This window comes from Salvelinus alpinus, chromosome 12, assembly GCF_045679555.1.
Source record: "Salvelinus alpinus chromosome 12, SLU_Salpinus.1, whole genome shotgun sequence".
Taxonomy (NCBI): domain Eukaryota; kingdom Metazoa; phylum Chordata; class Actinopteri; order Salmoniformes; family Salmonidae; genus Salvelinus; species Salvelinus alpinus.
The window spans coordinates 15,171,227-15,190,648 of NC_092097.1; the positions used below are offsets into that span (position 1 = coordinate 15,171,227).

A 19,422-nucleotide genomic window follows, 5' to 3' on the forward strand; every position below is an offset into this window, starting at 1 on the left:
CTTATTTAACGGACCAGTGAAGTTAGTTTATTGTCGCTCTGTGAAGCTGGAGTCGGTATAACTGGGAAATGCAAATAGAAATAGGATATGGCGCATAGCCGCGACACATTTGTGAAATTAGCTGTTTACGCGCGCTTTTCATTAGGCTGAATTGGCCTTGTTGATATTCAGGCCTAATGTCTCATTCATTGAGGTATAATAATTATTCAATACTTTTCCCTTGTATGAACCACTCTCCAAAGTACCTATATGGTTAGACAGACACCTTAACACGGGTTAAATTGACAAAACGGTGTGACCTAATTATTATGTATATTCATTAGGCTATGACTGTTTTTATTAGGCTTACGTGGCAGGTAAGACCTTTTCTGATTGGAAATGATGTCAAAATGATTAAGCTACACATTTGGCAAATGCTCAAATACACTCTTACATTTTCAGTAGACTACTGTTCAAAACTGACCGATCGTTGTTCGTCTCCAATACTTTTGCTTTGTTCAGAGCGCATCTCTCGCGTATACATTCACCGTCCGACCCCCGCCCCTCTCCAACATTTAGATGAAAGGGTTTAGGATTTTGGGTGACGCTTTGAATCACGTGTTCATAGGAAATAGGCTACACTACGTATAATTTTTGTCTGCGTCGTCCAGCCGCCGACCATAGTTGTTTTCTGTCCATACAGTGTGCGAGGAGAGGTAATGTAGCCTACCTTGCTGTGTTCACTGACTGACGGGTTCACGCCAGTTCATCGGGTTCATCTGAGGCGAGGACCCACCCCCTCCTCTCAAAGCGCAACGAATGGAGCTAATATAATATAATTCATTTCTATATTAATGTAGGATTCCATTTTACTCCGGACCAACTATCAAGGTAATGCCACTTTTCCTTGTACAATAGAATAGCTCGTATTATTAGAGTTATAATTCCAGATTGTTTACTCCAATTTTGGCTATATAATTTTATCTGGCGCTGTAGTCTAGTCTAGGCAGTTTATATGAAGTCGCAAATATATAAAATGGCGACAGTAGGTGGGGGGTGTCGAGTTAGGATTTTGGGGAATATGTTTAATTCTACAGAATGAGCTGAAGATTGTCGCAAGTAAGAAGAGAGCCAATGTTTCCCAACAGGCTACTGGAGTGAACGAGTTAACTTGCCAGTTTGTTAGTTTCAAGAATGTAGCCTACAACGTTTACTTGCCCTCTCTCGCACGTTACAATGTGACGTTTCTGATGAATTTATTGCACAACGCTGAATATTTCCCTCTTCTTTTTTGAGTGAGTCAGTGTTGACTATTCCCGTATTTAAGTTTTAAGGACTTTTTATGTAACGAATACATAATCTTATTGGATTTGATGACTGGTAGCCTAACTTGGACGACCCAGACGTCCAGCTGGATTTTCTGCAAAAAATTTATTCCTTTTTAATCTATGAATTTTATGGCGACATGAATCGTTCATTTCAACTCTTAAGTAATGTTTCTTTGAACACATTATTGGTTATATGTATTGCACAATTGTTTTCATTTCATTTCCCCCAGTCCTCGATACTGACTTGCTGATGCTTATAGCTCAGCAATCAACTGCATTTTGGGAGCTGTCATCTTTTGATCTGCCTTTTTTCATGTGTGTCAACCTGTCAGAATATTGCACGCTGTACGGTCTTCCTCATGACTCCCATCTCTAAAACAGACAGGACACCCACATTTCTTTAGGTGTCTAGCCAATGAAGTGACCCAGTATAATCAATGCGTTTTCTGTTAGCTGTCCAACATGCCTGTGACACAGCAGGTATTCAGCATGGATCCCAATGCTGACTAATATTACCTTATCCACTGCTCTATGTGTGTCTGATGTTCATACACATCATATAGGACCATAAGATGGTATCCTACCTCTTGAATGAGCGGCAGAAAATATTCATCCGGTAACTATCGGTTAAATATTCAACCCTGTAATCAGGGAAATGTGTGAGTGATTCATGCACATGCAATGAGTCAGAGGCATCATACCAATTGGAACTGAAGAAGCATGTCATGCTACCAGGGTATATGAAATATAATGTAAGGTTATTCAATTAGAATAAATATGCAGACACCTAATTTTACCATTAGCGCCCCCTCAAAATTCGTAGATGCATGACATACGTAAAATAGGATTATTCCCTTGCTCCAATGCTTGGCAGACGTCTCTCATTACTGACTAATACAAAGCTAGACACGCTAGCTCCCACAGCCTGGCTAGATTCAGCCTGGTCCAGTGAGTGTGTATGTGTAGAGGGTTGCACTCTTCTAGGAGGTTACACTGGGGGAATGTCAATTCCCATTGTGGATCCCTGGGAACGTTCTTCCATCTCTCCTTCTCGGAACTGTTCTAATGAGGCCAGGCATATTGCCTTTTATCCTTATTCCCTGCAATTAGGGACGGCTCACAGTTTTGGCTATGGCCATAACAGAGAGTGTTTGTATACACAGACACAGCGTAATGGACCGAGAGTGCCCACTCCACTCTAAAAAAGAAACGTCCTCGGATGACACTCCTTAGTTACTGTACAAATATACCGCTTTGCAGATTATATGTTCTGATGTCTATCGACACCAGTCAAACAATATTTTCATTTCTGTGCCCTAGGTTTCACTGTGCTGTGTAGCCATTGCCAGAGCACACTCAAGCAGGTCATATGGTCATGATTTGCAGTTTTAGCTGACATCGAGTGTATAACATTCCTCAAGTTCAGAGAGGAAAATCAGCTATCTAATGCCAACCAGATCTATTTCCCAGCAGTTCTGTACAAACAACCATATTCATGATAACAGCATACTTCCCCCTCCTCACAAAAACAGTCCCATAAGCATACTACTTAGAGAGCTTTGTTTTGTTAGTCTGAAAGTCTACACCACTCTGTATGGGTTCACTCTTATACTCTCCTTTTCATCGTATGGTATCGCTTTTTTCTTAAGAGTATCGAGGTACAATGCGATCGAAAGATTCCTTGAGACAGCATGTTTGCTCAGTTCCAACCAAAATAAACTTCTCTGCACAAAAACTAGGGGCTAGAGAGGAGAGAGCCCCTGCCACTTTCTCTGTCTCGTGCAAGAAAGGTTTGGTCAGCAGGAGCTGGCATTTGCCAAACTCTGGCAGTTACAAGAGGCTGTGATGTCAGCCATTTTAGGTTGGACAGTACAATGCGCAATACGCCGCCATTTTTCTTCCTTTTTCTTTTTAAGTTGCCAAATCAATGGCCTGGAGTCCCAGATACAGAACTGAAGGAGTTATTCATCAAAAACGCAGAAATAGGCTCCCGTGACTCAGGATTTCTTCACACAAATTTAGTCCGTCATTCAGCCAGGCCATTGAGGAAGGCTCTGGTGAAAAATATAAGATTGCGATGGAGGACATGAAAATGTATTTGAACAGAACAAGAGATGCTTTGGCATTAGCCCTAACCCGTTGCAATGTATGTAGACCTCATTTGTTTTTATTAGATGGTGCCACAAACACTTAATCAGTAGGGTGGACTGTGTAATTGAGCAGGTATTTTGGTATTGTCATTGTGGGAAGGTGTCTTTACAACTGACCCCACCCCAATAGTCCGGAACAGCTAAGCCAAGGCTGGCATTTTCAGAGATGGCACTGCAGGAGGATTAACATTGTCCTTTGCCTGCCATATAAGGTTGTTTTGTGTGTGTGTGTGTGTGTGTGTGTGTGTGTGTGTGTGTGTGTGTGTGTGTGTGTGTGTGTGTGTGTGTGTGTGTGTGTGTGTGTGTGTGTGTGTGTGTGTGTGTGTGTGTGTGTACGTCTGTCTGGATGCGTGGTGGGTGTAGACGATTGACTCCTCTGTGTGGGGTGTGGTGGGCAAGGAGAAGAGAGGGGTTGCCATGACAATGTTAACACATGAGTGGCATCGCCGACTGGTCTCTCAGCGGACCGGCTGCAGTCACGGATGTAGTGTGTGTGGGGGGGGTTGACGTCTGACAACACCTGCGTCTCAGCAGACATTCATACGTTCACACACACACACACACACATATACTGGTACACGTAGAAATACATAACACACACACACCCTGAAGACACACTCAGATACAGAATTTACGGGCATACAATTGGGAACATAATGAAGACAGATCCCACTGTATTAACACTAGGTTAACCACTCACATCCTTGGATACAGGTGTGTTTTTCATTACAGTAAATGTGGATTTTATGAATGCAATCACTAATCCATTACATAGCTATACACTTAAATTATTATGTGCCCACTAAATTCCAGCCATTCAGTCAATAACAGACACAGAAAGCATAATAGACACAGGAGACATCCAGACATGCAGGAAATGGAACAATGACAAGTCGACGGTCAGTCCTCTGAATAAGGCTCCCAGCGCTGGATCACGTTTCTCTTATAAATGAGGTGGCATTGTTCTCAACGTCTTCCCTGTTCAGGGAAGTAATTGCTATCTTATATTCTCTTATATTTGGGTTTCCAGCTGATCCACTCACATGACTTGAATCTATTTAATGGACATTTGGCGGTAGATGTACTCAGAAACAGATTGTTCCTATCGTTTAGATGTCTGTCAGGAGTTGTTCTGTCTGTCCCACACCCACTTATGCCAGGAGCTGTTTCTATTTCTGTTGATCTTCAACTCAATACCAGCTAAGCAGGCTTTCAAGACAGCTGTGGATCACTGACACACTAATATATTGAAAACAAATGTCATAAAACAGCCAAGATCTCCTCAGCCCTTGTGTGACTGCAGCATCACCGACTGTTTACTGGCAGTTGAGTTAAAAGATAAATATTTCTGAAAGCTTTGGTGTAAAACGATGTGGATGTGTACTTCATTGCTTTCTCTGTCATCTTCACTCATGTCCTCCTCTTACTCCAGCTGTCTGTCTGGGTCTGCTCTCCCTATGTCATTCCTTCTTCTCTGTCCTCTTACTCCTCAGTCATGTGACCAGCAACATGGCATTGCAAACGCCAATCTCGGTTTGCAAATATCAACTGTTGGCGACCCTACAATTTATGCGTGCCTGTGGCCTATTTTATTGAAGGTGTACCACTTTATACCCCTTCAGCTATGAAACCACCTTTTTTTATAAGTGTTTTATTCCTATAAACCAAATATTAAATAGTTACTTGAAATGAAATCATTCCGACTGAGTTGAGCACACAAGGTAACATGAGGACTTTGCTTATGAAGAGTGAGCGGGGGTGTTCTGAGAGCTTGTCTGAAAGCTCTGTTACTTTGCCTCAGTTCAGATCAGTACTCTCCAGGTCTATGGAGATTAAACTCTTTTCATCTCAGCCATAGAGCCAGTGCCAGTATCGGGACATACGACACACCGGGAGACAGTTCCCGTCTGAGTCGTCTACTTTAGCGCTGAAACACGAGGCCCCTCTTTTCAGAGTGCACCATTCAATGGCTCCCTGTCTGAGAAGCCCTAGTCTTGTCTGATCGCACATCTCGCTCGTGAGATAATGCACCCCATTCTTTTGAATGGTGACCTGGTTCTTCATGTACCCTTGCTCAACTTTGTGCCTGTCTTGGGTTTGTCATGCATGGAATTGGATGTTTTAGGGGGAGAGGTACCAGGGCAACGGTACTGTGCTATATCTCAGCGCAGTACTCGGGACACAAATAACTTCAACCTATTAGTGCTCAGATGACATTTTCTATCACATGGTATTTTTTAAATGGCATGGCCTTTGTATCATTGTGATGAAGACAGATAAAAGCATTTTACATGCACATTTTGTAGGCCACATTTTTTGTAACCTCCTTGATGCATTAGTATTTCAACACGTGTACGGTGATTGAGGAGCTCTGAGACCAGGAAACAAAATTTGAGCCACATTTGTGAAAAACTATCAGTTAGGATGAGGCAGTAATGATTATAGTTCTACATTACAATTAACTGCATGCAGTGCATTTGGAAAGTTTTCAGACCCCTTGGCTTTTTCCGCATTTTGTTACGTTACAGCCCTATTCTAAAACTGATTAAAAAAACATCTTATCATCAGTCTTCACACAGTAACCAATAATGACAAAGCAAAAACAGATTTAGACATTTTTGCAAAAAATAAATAAATGTAATATCACATTTACATAAGCATTTAGACCCTTTCCTCAGTACTTTGTTGAAGCACCTTTGACAGCGATAACAGCCTCAAGTCTTCTTGGGTATGACACTACAAGCTTGACACACCTGTATTTAAGGAGTTTTCCCCCATTCTTCTCTGCAGATCCTCTCAAGCGCTGTCAGGTTGGATGCAGAGCGTCGCTGCACAGCTATTTTCAGGTCTCCCCAGAGATGTTCAATCGTGCTCTGGCTGGGCCACTCAAAGACTTGTCCCGAAGCCACTCCTGCATTGTCTTTGCTGTGTGCTTAGGGTCGTCCTGTTGGAAGCTGGACCTTCTCCCCAGTCTGAGGTCCTGAGCAGGTTTTCATCAAGGGTATCTCTGTAGTCATCTTTCCTTCACTCCTGACTAGTCTCCCAGTCCCTGTCTCTGAAAAACATCCCCACGGCATGATGCTGCCACCACCATGCATCACCGTAGGGATGGTGCCAGATTTCCTCCAGATGTGACGCTTTGCATTCAGGCCAAAGAGTTAAATCTTGATTTCATCAGACCAGAGAATCTTGTTTCTCATGGTCTGAGAGTCCTTTAGGTGCCTTTTGGCAAACTCCAAGCGGGCTGTCATTGGCCTTTTACTGCTTTTACTCAACTTGTTCTTGGGGACCTTCAATGCTGAAGAAATGTTTTGGTACCCTTCCCCAAATCTGTGCTTCGACACAATCCTGTCTCAGAGCTCTACGGACAATTCCTTTGACCTCATGGCTTGGTTTCTGCTCTGACATGCACTGTCAACTGTGGGACCTTATATAGACAGGTGTGTGCCTTTCCAAATCATGTCCAATCAATTGAATTTACCACAGGTAGACTCAAATCAAGTTGAAGAAACATCTCAAGGATGACCAATGGGAACAGGATGCACCTGAGCTCAATTTTGAGGTATAAGATATTTCTGTTTTTTATTTTTTAACTTCTTATGGCTGCAGGGGCAGTATTGAGTAGCTTGGATGAAAGGTGCCCAGAGTACACGGCCTGCTCCTCAGTCATAGTAGCTAATATATGCATATTATTATTAGTATTGGATAGAAAACACTCTGAAGTTTCTAAAACTGTTTGAATTATGTCTGTGAGTATAACAGAACTCATATGGCAGGCAAAAACCTGAGACAAAATCCAAACGGGAAGTGGGAATTCTGAGGCTGGTCGATTTTCAACCAAGATCCTATTGAAATCACAGCGAGATATGGATGAGTTTGCACTTCCTACGGCTTTCACTAGATGTCAACAGTCTGTAGAACCTTGTCTGATGCCTCTACTGTGAAGGGGGGCCGAATGAGAGGGGAATTAGTCAGGTCTGCCATGACCTGACTATGCTTTCACCATGCGCGTTCACATGAGAGGGAGCTCTGTTCCATCGCTCATCTGAAGTCAATGTAATTCTCTGGTTGGAACGTTATTCAAGATTTATGTTAAAAACATTCTAAAGATTGATTCAATACATCGTTTGACATGTTTCTACGGACTGTTACGGAACTTTTGGACATTTCGTCAGCTTTTAGTGAACGCGCTTCCTGACGTTGGATTTGTTTACCAAACAAGCTAACGAAAATAGCTATTTGGACATACATTATGGACATTACCAAACAAACATTTATTGTGGAAGTGGGAGTCCTGGGAGTGCATTCTGACGAAGATCAGCAAAGGTAAGTGGAGATTTATAATGCTTTTTATGAGTTTTGTTGACTGCACAATTTGGCGGGTAACTGTATGGCTTGCTTTTGTGGCTGAACGCTGTTTTCAGATTATTGAATATTGTGTTTTGCCGTAAAGCTTTTTGAAATCTGACACAGCGGTTGCATTAAGAACAAGTGTATCTTTAATTCTATGTAAAACATGTATCTTTCATCAAAGTTTATGATGAGTATTTCTGTTATTTGACGTGGCTCTCTGCAATTTCTCCGGATATTTTGGAGGCATTTCTGAACATGGCGCCAATGTAAACTGAGGTTTTTGGATATAAATATGAACTTAATCGAACAAGACATATATGTATTGTGTAACATGAAGTCCTATGAGTGTCATCTGATGAAGATAATCAAAGGTTAGTGATTAATTTTATCTCTATTTGTGCTTTTTGTGACTCCTCTCTTTGGCTGGAAAAATGGCTGAATTGTTCTGTGAGTTGGTGGTGACCTAACATAATCATTTGTGGTGCTTTCGCTGAAAAGCCTATTTGAAATCGGACACTTTGCTGGGATTAACAACAAGATTACCTTTAAAATGGTATAAGATACATGTATGTTTGAGGAATTTTAATTATGAGATTTCTGTTGTTTGAATTTGGCGCTCTGCACTTTCACTGGCTGTTGTCATATCATCCCATTAATGGGATTGCAGCCATAAGAAGATTTATTAATAAATGTGCAAAAAAATCTAAAACCTGATTTCACTTCGTCATTATGTGGTATTGTGTGTAGATTGATGAGGGAAAACATTTAATTTAATCAATTTTTTTAATAAGGCTGTAACGTAACAAAATGTGGAAAAAGTCAAGGGGTCTGAACACTTTCGGAATGTACTGTAACTGGGAACTAACTAGTAAGTCCGCTGCCTTTCCCCTGTCCACACAGTACTAAAACCATACCTTCGCATTTTATTCGTTGAGCATGAGAAGACCAGACTCTCTGGCATGAGAGCTGTAGCCAACGTCTCAATGGAATGCACTCACTAAACCCACTGTCCTCATCAGGGGTTAACTGTGTGCCGTCAGAAAGTATCATGACCTCCCCGCCAGCTAAACATACAGCAAATGCCCACGTCTGGATGCAGCGAACCGGGATTACTACATAAGATGCTGGTGACCTAGTTTTTTTTGGTGTTTTGTTTTTAGTCGGAAGGGAGCCGTCATTAGAAATAAAAAAGGCAGTTACAAAAAGGACATCACGGCCCGTCCGGGATCAGCATGTACTGTGGGTAGTCATTTGGGATTTTTAATTCCGGAACAGGTTAATCTTTTATTTACCAACCAGCAGGCCATGGTGAATGCATACGCATGTCTTCACTCGGTTTGACTGGCTGAAGACATACAGGTTCTTCAGGAGTATGGCCATGTTCAAGAGAATAATGACCTGACTCTTAAGAATTTGGCTATAGATATTTCAAGAATGTAATAGTGTGCTCATTCTGCGTGCTATATTGACACACCTTGTAATAAATAGTTTTATTAAGTACTGAGAAGGACACTGAGATATGGACTGATGATGAAGATGATGATGAACGTCTGCCAAAGAGAGACATATCTCAGCTATCTGCCGAAGCATCATGACATCTCTGTGAGAACTAGATAAGATCAAGAGCAGTTTTCAACACCCCGTCACACATCAACAAATTCACAGCAAGAGAGGCGGAGGGAGAGAGAGAATATGTGTGGGGAGGGTTGTGTTTAATGAGAGGGCAGTGAGGAATTGAAGCAGATTTGTGTCCTCGCTTCATATTCTATGTTGTTGTACTAAGAATGTTGTTATCTATATATTTAGCTACATAACTGTAAAAACAGAATAAGCAGAAAACACTGACCAGAGTTGACCTTTGTCCTGAAAAGGCTTCAAACTGAGTTAAGTGGTGTGTGCAGTGTTTCTCCTAGGATTCTTTTCAGCAGCGGCGTCAAAGTTAGCGTTGGGGGGAGTGGGCATGGCTAATGGTGCAGTCTTAAACCGTCCTCTTGGCCGCAGAGACATCATTTTGCTGTCCTAAAGCTAATTTCCTTCAATCCTACACATTTTGCCTAGTGTCATGGAATTCTACACATTTTGTCATGAGGTTGAGAGAAAAAAATATCTGTTTTAAGCTAGTTTCCTGCAATTCTACACATTTTGTCATGGGGTTGAGAGAAAAATAATGATATTTTAAAGCTAGTTTCCCGCAATTCTACACATTTTGATATGGCTAATGCCGTGTTCTTATGCTATCTGAGTGACTCAAACATTATAACAGTTTTAGATTCTCTGTCTAGTTTTAGTTTTGATGATTGTTAGTTCTCAAAGATGATCTTATTTCAAAATATATAGTTCCATTATCTTTTCTGCATGCTTTATATCTGGTTTACACTGGAAACAGTTTTACCATCCCGGAAATTATTTTCCAAATTATATATATATTTTTGTAGCTAAATGAACACTGGTGTGTGCGAGTGTGTGCGTGCATGCATATGTGAAATTTGAAGCAATTTTGAGGAACCTCCATGTGTGAGTGTGTTAGAGTACAAAGGGGGTATATTTACAGAGAGTGGATGTGTGTGTGTGTGCGTGTGTGTATTCATGGATGTGTGTGTTTACCAAAACGAATAGCGTACGTCATCCTAAATAAAGGGTGACAAATAGTTGGAGGCCCTTTGATGCAGTCTGTCGATTTGATTGCTTAACATAACGTAATGTTGCATGTGTCATCAAAATCATTGTTGAGAGAACATCGGGTAGCACTGATGTCACCAGATAGCTCCCAAAAGTTGTTTACACCACAATGTAAAGGGTTGGAACATTATTGCCTGTAAAATGTGGACAGTGGCTCTTATCCAAGGTTGGCAGAAGAGTGAGGCACATGACAATGTAAAAATGACTGGGAGTTTCCCTGAATGTGTGTGGATGCATTCTTATTAGGAATTATTTAACTTATCACATCTTTTTCTGTTTTCTCTCCCATAGGTTTCCTGTGACCTGCCAAAACAGCCTGCTGTCGTGTGAGAGGAGTCCCAGAAGCTGAGGACAAACATGAAGCAACACTGTAATGTCATCGCGGCTGGCCCATGACACTTAAACTCCATCAGTCCTCTCCACAAACCACTCGCCCTCCGTTACCTTACGGGACAACCAGTCAGTCACCCATCATCTACACACCACTACAAAACAATGGCCAGCAAGAGGAAGTCAACAGTGCCATGCATGATCCCATCCAAAAGCAAACACATGCGCGAGGAGATCATACTTGGCTGCCTCCCTGAGCTCCTACCCACAATCCCAGAGGACAGCATCCTCAGCATATCTGGAGAAAACGGACGCCATTTCTTCCATGATTCCTCCAGACCTGAAGGGGGTGACAGATGGCAGAAAGGGGGCACATACAGCTGCCCACCCTGCCGCTTTGAGTCCAGAGATCTGAATTACTTTTTGGACCACCTGCACAGCTGCCACATAGACTTCAGGGCCCAACCCAGCTTCTCCTGCCTGAACTGTGGTGTGTCAGTGGTCAGGTTTGAGGCCCTAGCCCTGCACAACTCTAAAGCCCACCCTGGTGTGTCAGGGGGCTCTGTTACCGTGTCCCTGCATGTCAGGAAGAGCGATGGGGCGACTATCGTGGAGCAGAGCCTGTTCACAACAAATGGGGAGGACTCTAACGATCCTGCAATCTCCTTCACTAAAACACCTATAGTGAGGATGATGAAGGCCAAGGGACAGCACAAGAAGATTGTAGTCTCCCACACAGTAGAGGTGCGGAGGATAGACACTGGGAAGGAGATGAAGCAGACAGACCCCACCATGTTGACGAATGTGCCTAAACTACAGAATGGTTCTCTCAGTAGGACCAGTGGCGCTGCTATGTTGAGGAAACCTCCCACTCATGTGATAACGACAACGGTGCCCAATCAAGCCTATCACCAGCACAGCCCTCCCACCTTCTCATTCTCCTCCTCTTCCTCCGATTCCAGCAAAAACCTCCCAAAGGTGATGATTCCCCTGAGCAGCATCCCCACCTATGATGCTGCCATGGACACCAGCAGTTTTCTCAAGACTTCCTTTGGTAAGTTCCCCTACCCGACCAAAGCCGAGCTTTGCTACCTGACCGTGGTCTCTGATTGGCCAGAGGAGCTGATCAAACTCTGGTTTACCGCCCATAGACTCAAACAGGGGATCAGCTGGTCCCCCGAGGAGATAGAGGAGGCCAGGAGGAAGATGTTCAGCACAGTCTTCCAAGGAACAGCACCCCCAAAACAGCCCCCTAAGCAACGGCACAACAATCATGTTGTAAACCAACACACTGTCCATGCCCAGCCTGCTCCAGTGGGCCCCAGCCACCAGGCTGCCAGGGTATCCCATGGCAGTGTAGTGAGCAGGCATGCTGGAGTCATAGCCACTTCGGCTAGCATTTCAGCCTCTGGTCACCCGGTCACCACTAGGGTCTCTTATGTCGCCCCAACCATGATCCCCCCGAAATATCAGACAGTAGTCAGCGGAACAACGCAGGTAGTAGCCAGGAACACTATCCCCACTACTGTGCCCAGCCTGGAGTCTGACAAGAGTGTTGCGCAAAGGTTGGGTTTGGCGGGAAACAACGGTTGTGTCATTAGCACCATCAGCAGAAGCAGCAGTAGCAGTAGTAGTTGCAGTAGCAGCAGCAGCATCAGTAGTTACTCCTCCATTAGTAATGACGCCGGGGACCATGGCACTAGGAAACCAATCAGCATCATCAGTTGCACCTCCAACATTGGCAATAATGATGATTGTCTCACTGATAGCCATGACAAACCAAACAGTCAAAGCAGCAGACATTATAGCATACCATCTGTCTTGGATGGCTTCAGCAGCAGCAACAAAAGTAAAGTGGTCATGAGTAACACCAGCAAATCTAGCGCTATCACCTATAACATCCATAGCAACGGCAACACAGCTAATCAGGATCATTACCCATCAACAATGGGTGATGATGACCGTAACGACAACAATATCCACAAGTCCAACAACGGCAGTATTAGTAGTGGCTACTCCAGTACTAGCAATAATGATAATGTCAACAACCTGAACCATGCCAGCAAAGCCCAAAACGAAAACACCAGCACCAGTGTCATTACCAAAAGCAGCGGCAGCGGCATATCTATTGTAGAGGATGGCAAATGCACGAAGGAGGTTCCTATGAAAGCTATGTCAGTCCTGCGGCAGCTTATCAAGGAGGAAGACCATTTTGGGGATGACAGGACCTGCCCTGAACTAAAAGTTGACCCCATCAAGATCAACCTGCAGAGGTCCATGGTGAGCGATCCAGCTTCAAAACCTGGTTCAGAGGCCTTCCCTCCAGAGCTCAAGTCTGAGACACACATCTCAGACCTGTCACACCCGTCCTTCTCTGCCCCCTGGGGCAAGAAAACACCCAGACAGGTGCACCTTCTGAGACAGGCATTCACCAGCACACGCTGGCCCAGCAGCCAGGAGTCCGAGGAGCTGAGTATCATGACGGGTCTGCCCAAGCCAGAGGTGGTCCGCTGGTTCAGTGACAGCCGCTATATCCACAAGAACAGCCAGCTGAAATGGCTGGAGGGCTACCAGTGCCTACCAGCAGAGGGGGAGGAAGGAAAGGGCCACAGAGACCACAACGCAGGGGCACTGATCAACCCTCAGGAGGTTCATAGGAAACTGGTGGAGCAGGAGGTGAACAAGCAGCTTGATGGAGGACCTGTGGGGCTGAGCTCAGGGCAGCGGGGATTCTGGTGGGGTGCAGACACACAGAGGCCGCTGTTGAGTCCAGCAGGGCCAGAGGAGACTGGGGAGAGAGAAAGAGCTGTGGAGACAGGGAATGCCGAAGGACAACATGGTCACTGGGCAGAGAGGGAGGATAACCACCAGCAGCCAGTTACCAGCCAGGCCTTTGGTCAGCAGCAGACAGAGCCCAGGTGAGTTCTATCAGTTACCGTTGTCTAATGAAAAGTACTGAATCTGTGATCACCTCATCTACCCAAGGGCAGCCCGCTCATTAGGCAGGATTAGGCCACCGCCTATTGAGGCAGATTGAAGAGGGCGGCATTTGAGCTAAACTGTCCAAGACGCACCTCCAACAACACATAAAACCTCACATAATTATTTTGATGTTTAAAAAATATATATTTCAAAAAACATGTACCCCTTTGTCATGATTTAAAATTCATAGTTACAGTCTTGTCCCATCGCTGCAACTCCCCTACGGACTCGGGAGAGGCGAAGGTCGAGAGCAATGCGTCCTCTGAAACATGATCCCGCCAAGCCACACTGCTTCTTGACACAATGCTCACTTAACCCAGAAGCCAGCCGCACCAATGTGTCGGAGGAAACGCTGTACAACTGGCAACCAAAGTCAGTGTGCTTGCGCCCGGCCCGCCACAAGGAGTCGCTAGAGCGCAATGGGACAAGGATATCCTGGGCTGGCCAAATCCTCCCCTAACCCAGACGGCCAATGTGCGCCGCCTCATGGGTCTCCCGGTCGCGGCCGGCTGTGACACACCATGGGATTGAACCGGGGTCTGTAGTGACGCCTCTAGCGCTGCAATGCAGTGCCTTAGACCGCTGGACCACTGGGAGGCGAAACCTCAATTATTTCTGCACAAAAACAATAACTATTTCTCTCAACCAGTGGCATATGGGCTTTTTAGGTGAGCGCTGATGCCTCCCTGTGATAATCAGTGCCCACTTTGTCAAAATGCAGGGGTGCAAAATATTTCCTTTGTCCTTTCCCAGCATGCCTCTCCAGAGTGCTGTTGGAGAGACGCATCGCTGCTGCTCTCCACCAACGCTCCGCCCCAAAAATGATCTAACATAAATTATGTAGCAGACATAGTATACGGTGGCCCTTTCTGTAGCCTACAGGCTGGAGATAAAATGTATGACAATGTAATGAGACAGACACTTTTTACATCATGTAGGTTTCTCCGAACAAATAGCCTAATCTAAATGGCACCCAATCAAATACAAAATGTGCTGACATGTTAAGAAACAATATACAGTTGAAGTCTGAAGTTTACATACACTTATGTTGGAGTCATTAAAACCAGTTTTTCAACCACTCTACAAATTTTTTGTTAACAAACTATGGTTTTGGCAAGTCGGTTAGGACATCTACTTTGTGCATGACACAAGTAATTTTTCCAGCAATAGTTGACAGACAGATTATTTCACTTGTGTCATGCACAAAGTAGATGTCCTAACCGACTTGCCAAAACCATAGTTTGTATCACAAGGAATTTGTGGAGTGGTTGAAAAACGAGTTTTAATGACTCCAACATAAGTGTATGTAAACTTCAGACTTCAACTGTATATTGTTTCTTAACATGTCAGCACATTTTGTATTTGATTGGGTGCCATTTAGATTAGGCTATTTGTTCAGAGAAACCTGTATCACAATTCCAGTGGGTCAGAAGTTTACATACACTAAATTGACTGTGCCTTTAAACAGCCTGGAAAATTCCAGAAAATGATGTCATGGCTTTAGAAGCTTCTGATAGGCTAATTGACATAATTTGAGTCAATTGGAGGTGTACCTGTGGATGTATTTCAATGCCTACCTTCAAACTCAGTGCCTCTTTGCTTGACATCATGGGAAAATCAAAAGGAATCAGCCAAGACCTCAGAAAAATTATTGTAGACCACAAGTCTGGTTCATCCCTGGGAGCAATTTCCAAATGCCTGAAGGTACCACGTTCATCTGTACAAACATTAGTACGCAAGTACAAACACCATGGGACCACGCAGCCGTCATACCGCTCAGGAAGGAGACACGTTCTGTCTCCTAGAGATGAACGTACTTTGGTGCGAAAAGTGCAAATCAATCCCATAAATACAGCAAGGAAGATGCCACTGCTCCAAAACCGCCATATAAAAGCCAGACTACGGTTTGCAACTGCACATAGGGACAAAGATCGTACTTTTTGGAGAAATGTCCTCTGGTCTGATGAAACAAAAATAGAACTGTTTGGCCATAATGACCATAGTTATGTTTGGAGGGGAAAAAAGGGAGGTTTGCAAGCCGAAGAACACCATCCCAACTGTGAAGCTGTGAGGCAGCATCATGTTGTGGGGGTGCTTTGCTGCAGGAGGGACTGGCGCACTTCACAAAATATATGGCTACATGAGTAAGGAAAATTATGTGGATATGTTGAAGCAACATCTCAAGACATCAGTCAGGAAGTTAAAGCTTGGTCGCAAATGGGTCTTCCAAATGGACAATGACCCCAAGCATACTTCCAAAGTTGTGGCAAAATGGCTTAAGGACAACAAAGTCAAGGTATTGGAGTGGCCATCACAAAGCCCTGACCTCAATCCTATAGAAAATTTGTGGGCAGAACTGAAAAAATGTGTGCGAGCAAGGAGGCCTACAAACCTGACTCAGTTACACCAGCTCTGTCAGGAGGAATGGGCAAAAATTCAACCAATTTATGGGAAGCTTGTATAAGGCTACCCGAAACATTTGACCCAAGTTAAACAATTTAAAGGCAAGGCTACCAAATACTAATTGAGTGTATCTAAACTTCTGACCCACTGGGAATGTGATGAAAGAAATAAAAGCTGAAATAAATCATTCTCTCTACTATTATTTTGACATTTCACATTCTTAAAATAAAGTGCTGATCCTAACTGACCTAAAACAGGGAAGTTTTACTAGGATTAAATGTCAGGAATTGTGAAAACTGAGTTTAAATGTATTTGGCTAAGGTGTATGTAAACTTACGACTTCAACTGTATCCTAAAACAGGACAGGTCGAAGTAAAATGGACAATATAGAATGGATAATCTGGCTACTCACAGCTGCTGTCCAGGAGTTTCACCACGTGTCATGATCAGTGGTTTCAAGTCTGTATCCGTAAATTTGACGAGCTGATCATAGCGAAAAATAAAATACTTCTGCATTTCCCGCTGTGTAAACACATTGCAAATATGCTCAGGATAACTCCTGATGAAGTTGGGTATACAGGCTGCATCACATCCGGCTGTAATTGGGAGTCCCATAGGGCGGCGCACAATTGGCCCAGCGTCGTCCAGGTTTGGCCAGGGTAGGCCGTCATTGTAAATAATAATTTGTTCTTGCCTAGGTAAATAAAAAATAATTCAGAGCTTAAATAGCCAAAATGATTAGTCCCAGGAATCGGGACTAATAACGCCAATGCAACAGCCTGTTTTACATCTTTTTAACGTCCAAAAAATTTATATTTTCAACTTTCATTCAGAACCGAAAAGGAACCTGATTTCACCGTCCGGAAAATAAGTATTTTCACCTTTCATTCAGAACCTAAATTGAACCTAACTTCAACGTCTTGGACATACGTATTTCCGACATCTTTTCAACGTCATTTTGCTTTTCTAGTTTTGCGGGTGGCATTATTGTTGTCTCTGCCCTGCACATGCATACCTTCATGGAATTTCTATGTGTTAGGTCAGTTGTTTACCTGCCAGCCTCAATGATAAAGATAATTGCTCCTTCGTCATCACAGAATGTCAACAACTATACTGTTGATTTCTACAGTAGCTATATATTGCTCTGATATTGGATAGGATTTATTTATGGCTTTGTAAACTGTAAAATTGAAGTTAAAGAAAAAATGTCAGTTATGTGTTTGTAGTTGTTACTGTGTGAAGAATAAAGAAATGAACCGGGGGAGAGAGTGTGGGTATTCATACAGAGTGGCCTGTTCAGACAATCAAAGGTCTGTGTTTTAAGAAGCTATTTTTAGAAGAGTTGGAGTCTGGGCCATTGAATTATAGATTAAGAGAGCGTGCTAATATATGTGAATAAATCATGTCTATTGTCTTTTGTGAGTTGGCTGTTACGAGGAAATCAGAGACTAACTTCTGTATCTTTTAACAGTGCTTATTCAAAAAATACATAATATAACATTTATTAATGGAAAATGTAATTTCATCAGAACAGTATTGTACTAATGCGAGTCCCGTGTGTGTTTTCAGGGACCGTCTGATAATAGAGCTGCTTGAAGTGTGACGGAGTGGCCCAAACCTACCGGGGGTAAAGGATGGGTTGGCTGGCTGGCTTTACAGATGGCCATGGTCTGGTGTGTTCATTATGACAGCAGATGTGATTGTAGCTGGACCGTTGGACTGTAACTGTGAATACCCCCATCACTTCCTGCCATCCTCTAAAGAAAGAACTTCTCACCTTTTGAGTCCTGTGATGTTCAGGCCTTTCTTCATTCTTCTTTGTGGTCGTGTGGGGAATGGGATGGTGCACATAGAGGGTGGTAAGCCAGATGAGACAGAGAGAAGACTAACACTGACTGGACAACTGACTTGAATGAGGGAAGATGGGAGAGGGATAAAGAGATACTGTTTAGGGAAAGGGAGATGTATATGATTGAAACTGCACTAAAGAGGGGTTTTGTTGACTGGACAAAATGAGCAGTGTCTAGGAGATGTTATTGTTGGCTTTGATATTTGTAACTTTTTTTTTTAGCAACCAGTACTTCAGCACTGCCTTGAATTTTACTTTCCTCCGTTAATTGGTTTTTCAATTTTACTTACTCTTCTTCTATAGTCACTGTAAGTCCAGAAATAATTGAGCCTCTAGTTTTATTTATCTCTGTATAAATGTTGGTGATCACTCAACAGTTCAGCTACAGCAGCGTTTCCCAAACTTGGTCCTCCGGAGCACATTTTGTTTTTTGCCCAAACACTACACAGCTGATTCAAATGATCTAAGCTTGATGATTAGTTGATTATTTGAATCAGCTGTATAGTGTTCGGGCGAAAAACCTAAACGTGCACCCCTTGGGGTCCTGAGGACCGAGTTTGAGAAACCCTGAGCTACACGCAAGAGACAATACAATGCACTAGCAGAGAGCAATGCTAAACCCACACTGCCCCAGAATAAATATATTGACAGAGCTCTGTCAAAATCAATACTGCCCTGGCTGAATCTACAAACCCAATCATAAGAGAAGCCTGTCACGCGAACGTTGCCTTACTAAGTCTGTCCCAATGCATTGATATGACCGGTCCGCCCATCACCTATAGCTTTCCAGCTACTGTGATGTTGAGATCAAAAAAAGGTGCCAGTGCATTAAAGTTACTGCTGTGCTGGTTTATATCTGTGAATAAAATAAAAAAAGATGCTGCTTCTGTATTCTTGTAAAAGCTTAACATTCAGCTGTAATATGAAATATACCGGCAAATGCTATAAAATAAATGTCAATTTGATCAAATGCCTTGGAGGACACAGAGGTAGATCTTGTGCTAGCTAGAGAGCCAAATGAGGAGATCTTTTCATTCTTCTGAATTTTTCATATTAACAAACATAGTCACTACATGCATCTCTGATAAGCTGCTAAATAGCTAAGAACGGTGCTATACCATCCAAAGTTAAATTGGAGGTGATCTCCTACCAGCAGTGTATGCACTTGTGTTGAATGTTACCAATTTATTTTGGTTTGAAAAATAAAGATGAAAAGAAATCTGGACTTACGGTGTTATGATCACTTTAACTTTTATGAAATAGTTTGATCATAAAGCACTGTTGTGTCATCCTTTCTACACTTTCCAGAATAAATACTCACTGAGGAAGACTGTTTACTTGTTTTTACTGCCACATGAAAAGTTATCAC

The 19,422-nt window shown here is 43.1% G+C and overlaps 1 protein-coding gene across 1 annotated transcript; it reads left to right on the forward strand.

Moving 5' to 3' along the window:
• Positions 1 to 509: 509 nt before the first annotated feature.
• LOC139535588 (zinc fingers and homeoboxes protein 3-like) lies at positions 510 to 19,381 on the forward strand. The gene is made up of 3 exons (XM_071335150.1): positions 510 to 870; positions 10,781 to 13,737; positions 17,774 to 19,381. Exons 2-3 carry the CDS (start codon positions 10,985 to 10,987, stop codon positions 17,805 to 17,807), a joined length of 2,787 nt encoding a protein of 928 aa, XP_071191251.1. The 5' UTR covers positions 510 to 870; positions 10,781 to 10,984; the 3' UTR covers positions 17,808 to 19,381.
• Positions 19,382 to 19,422: the final 41 nt, after the last annotated feature.

What these genes read in the sequence shown, in the direction of transcription:
- LOC139535588 (XM_071335150.1), top strand. Translation starts at nt 10,985, where the DNA reads ATGGCCAGCAAGAGGAAGTCAACAGTGCCATGCATGATCCCATCCAAA. An exon ending in CAGCAGCAGACAGAGCCCAG is followed by an intron (nt 13,738 to 17,773) that starts GTGAGTTCTATC and finishes GTGTGTTTTCAG; the next exon opens with GGACCGTCTGATAATAGAGC.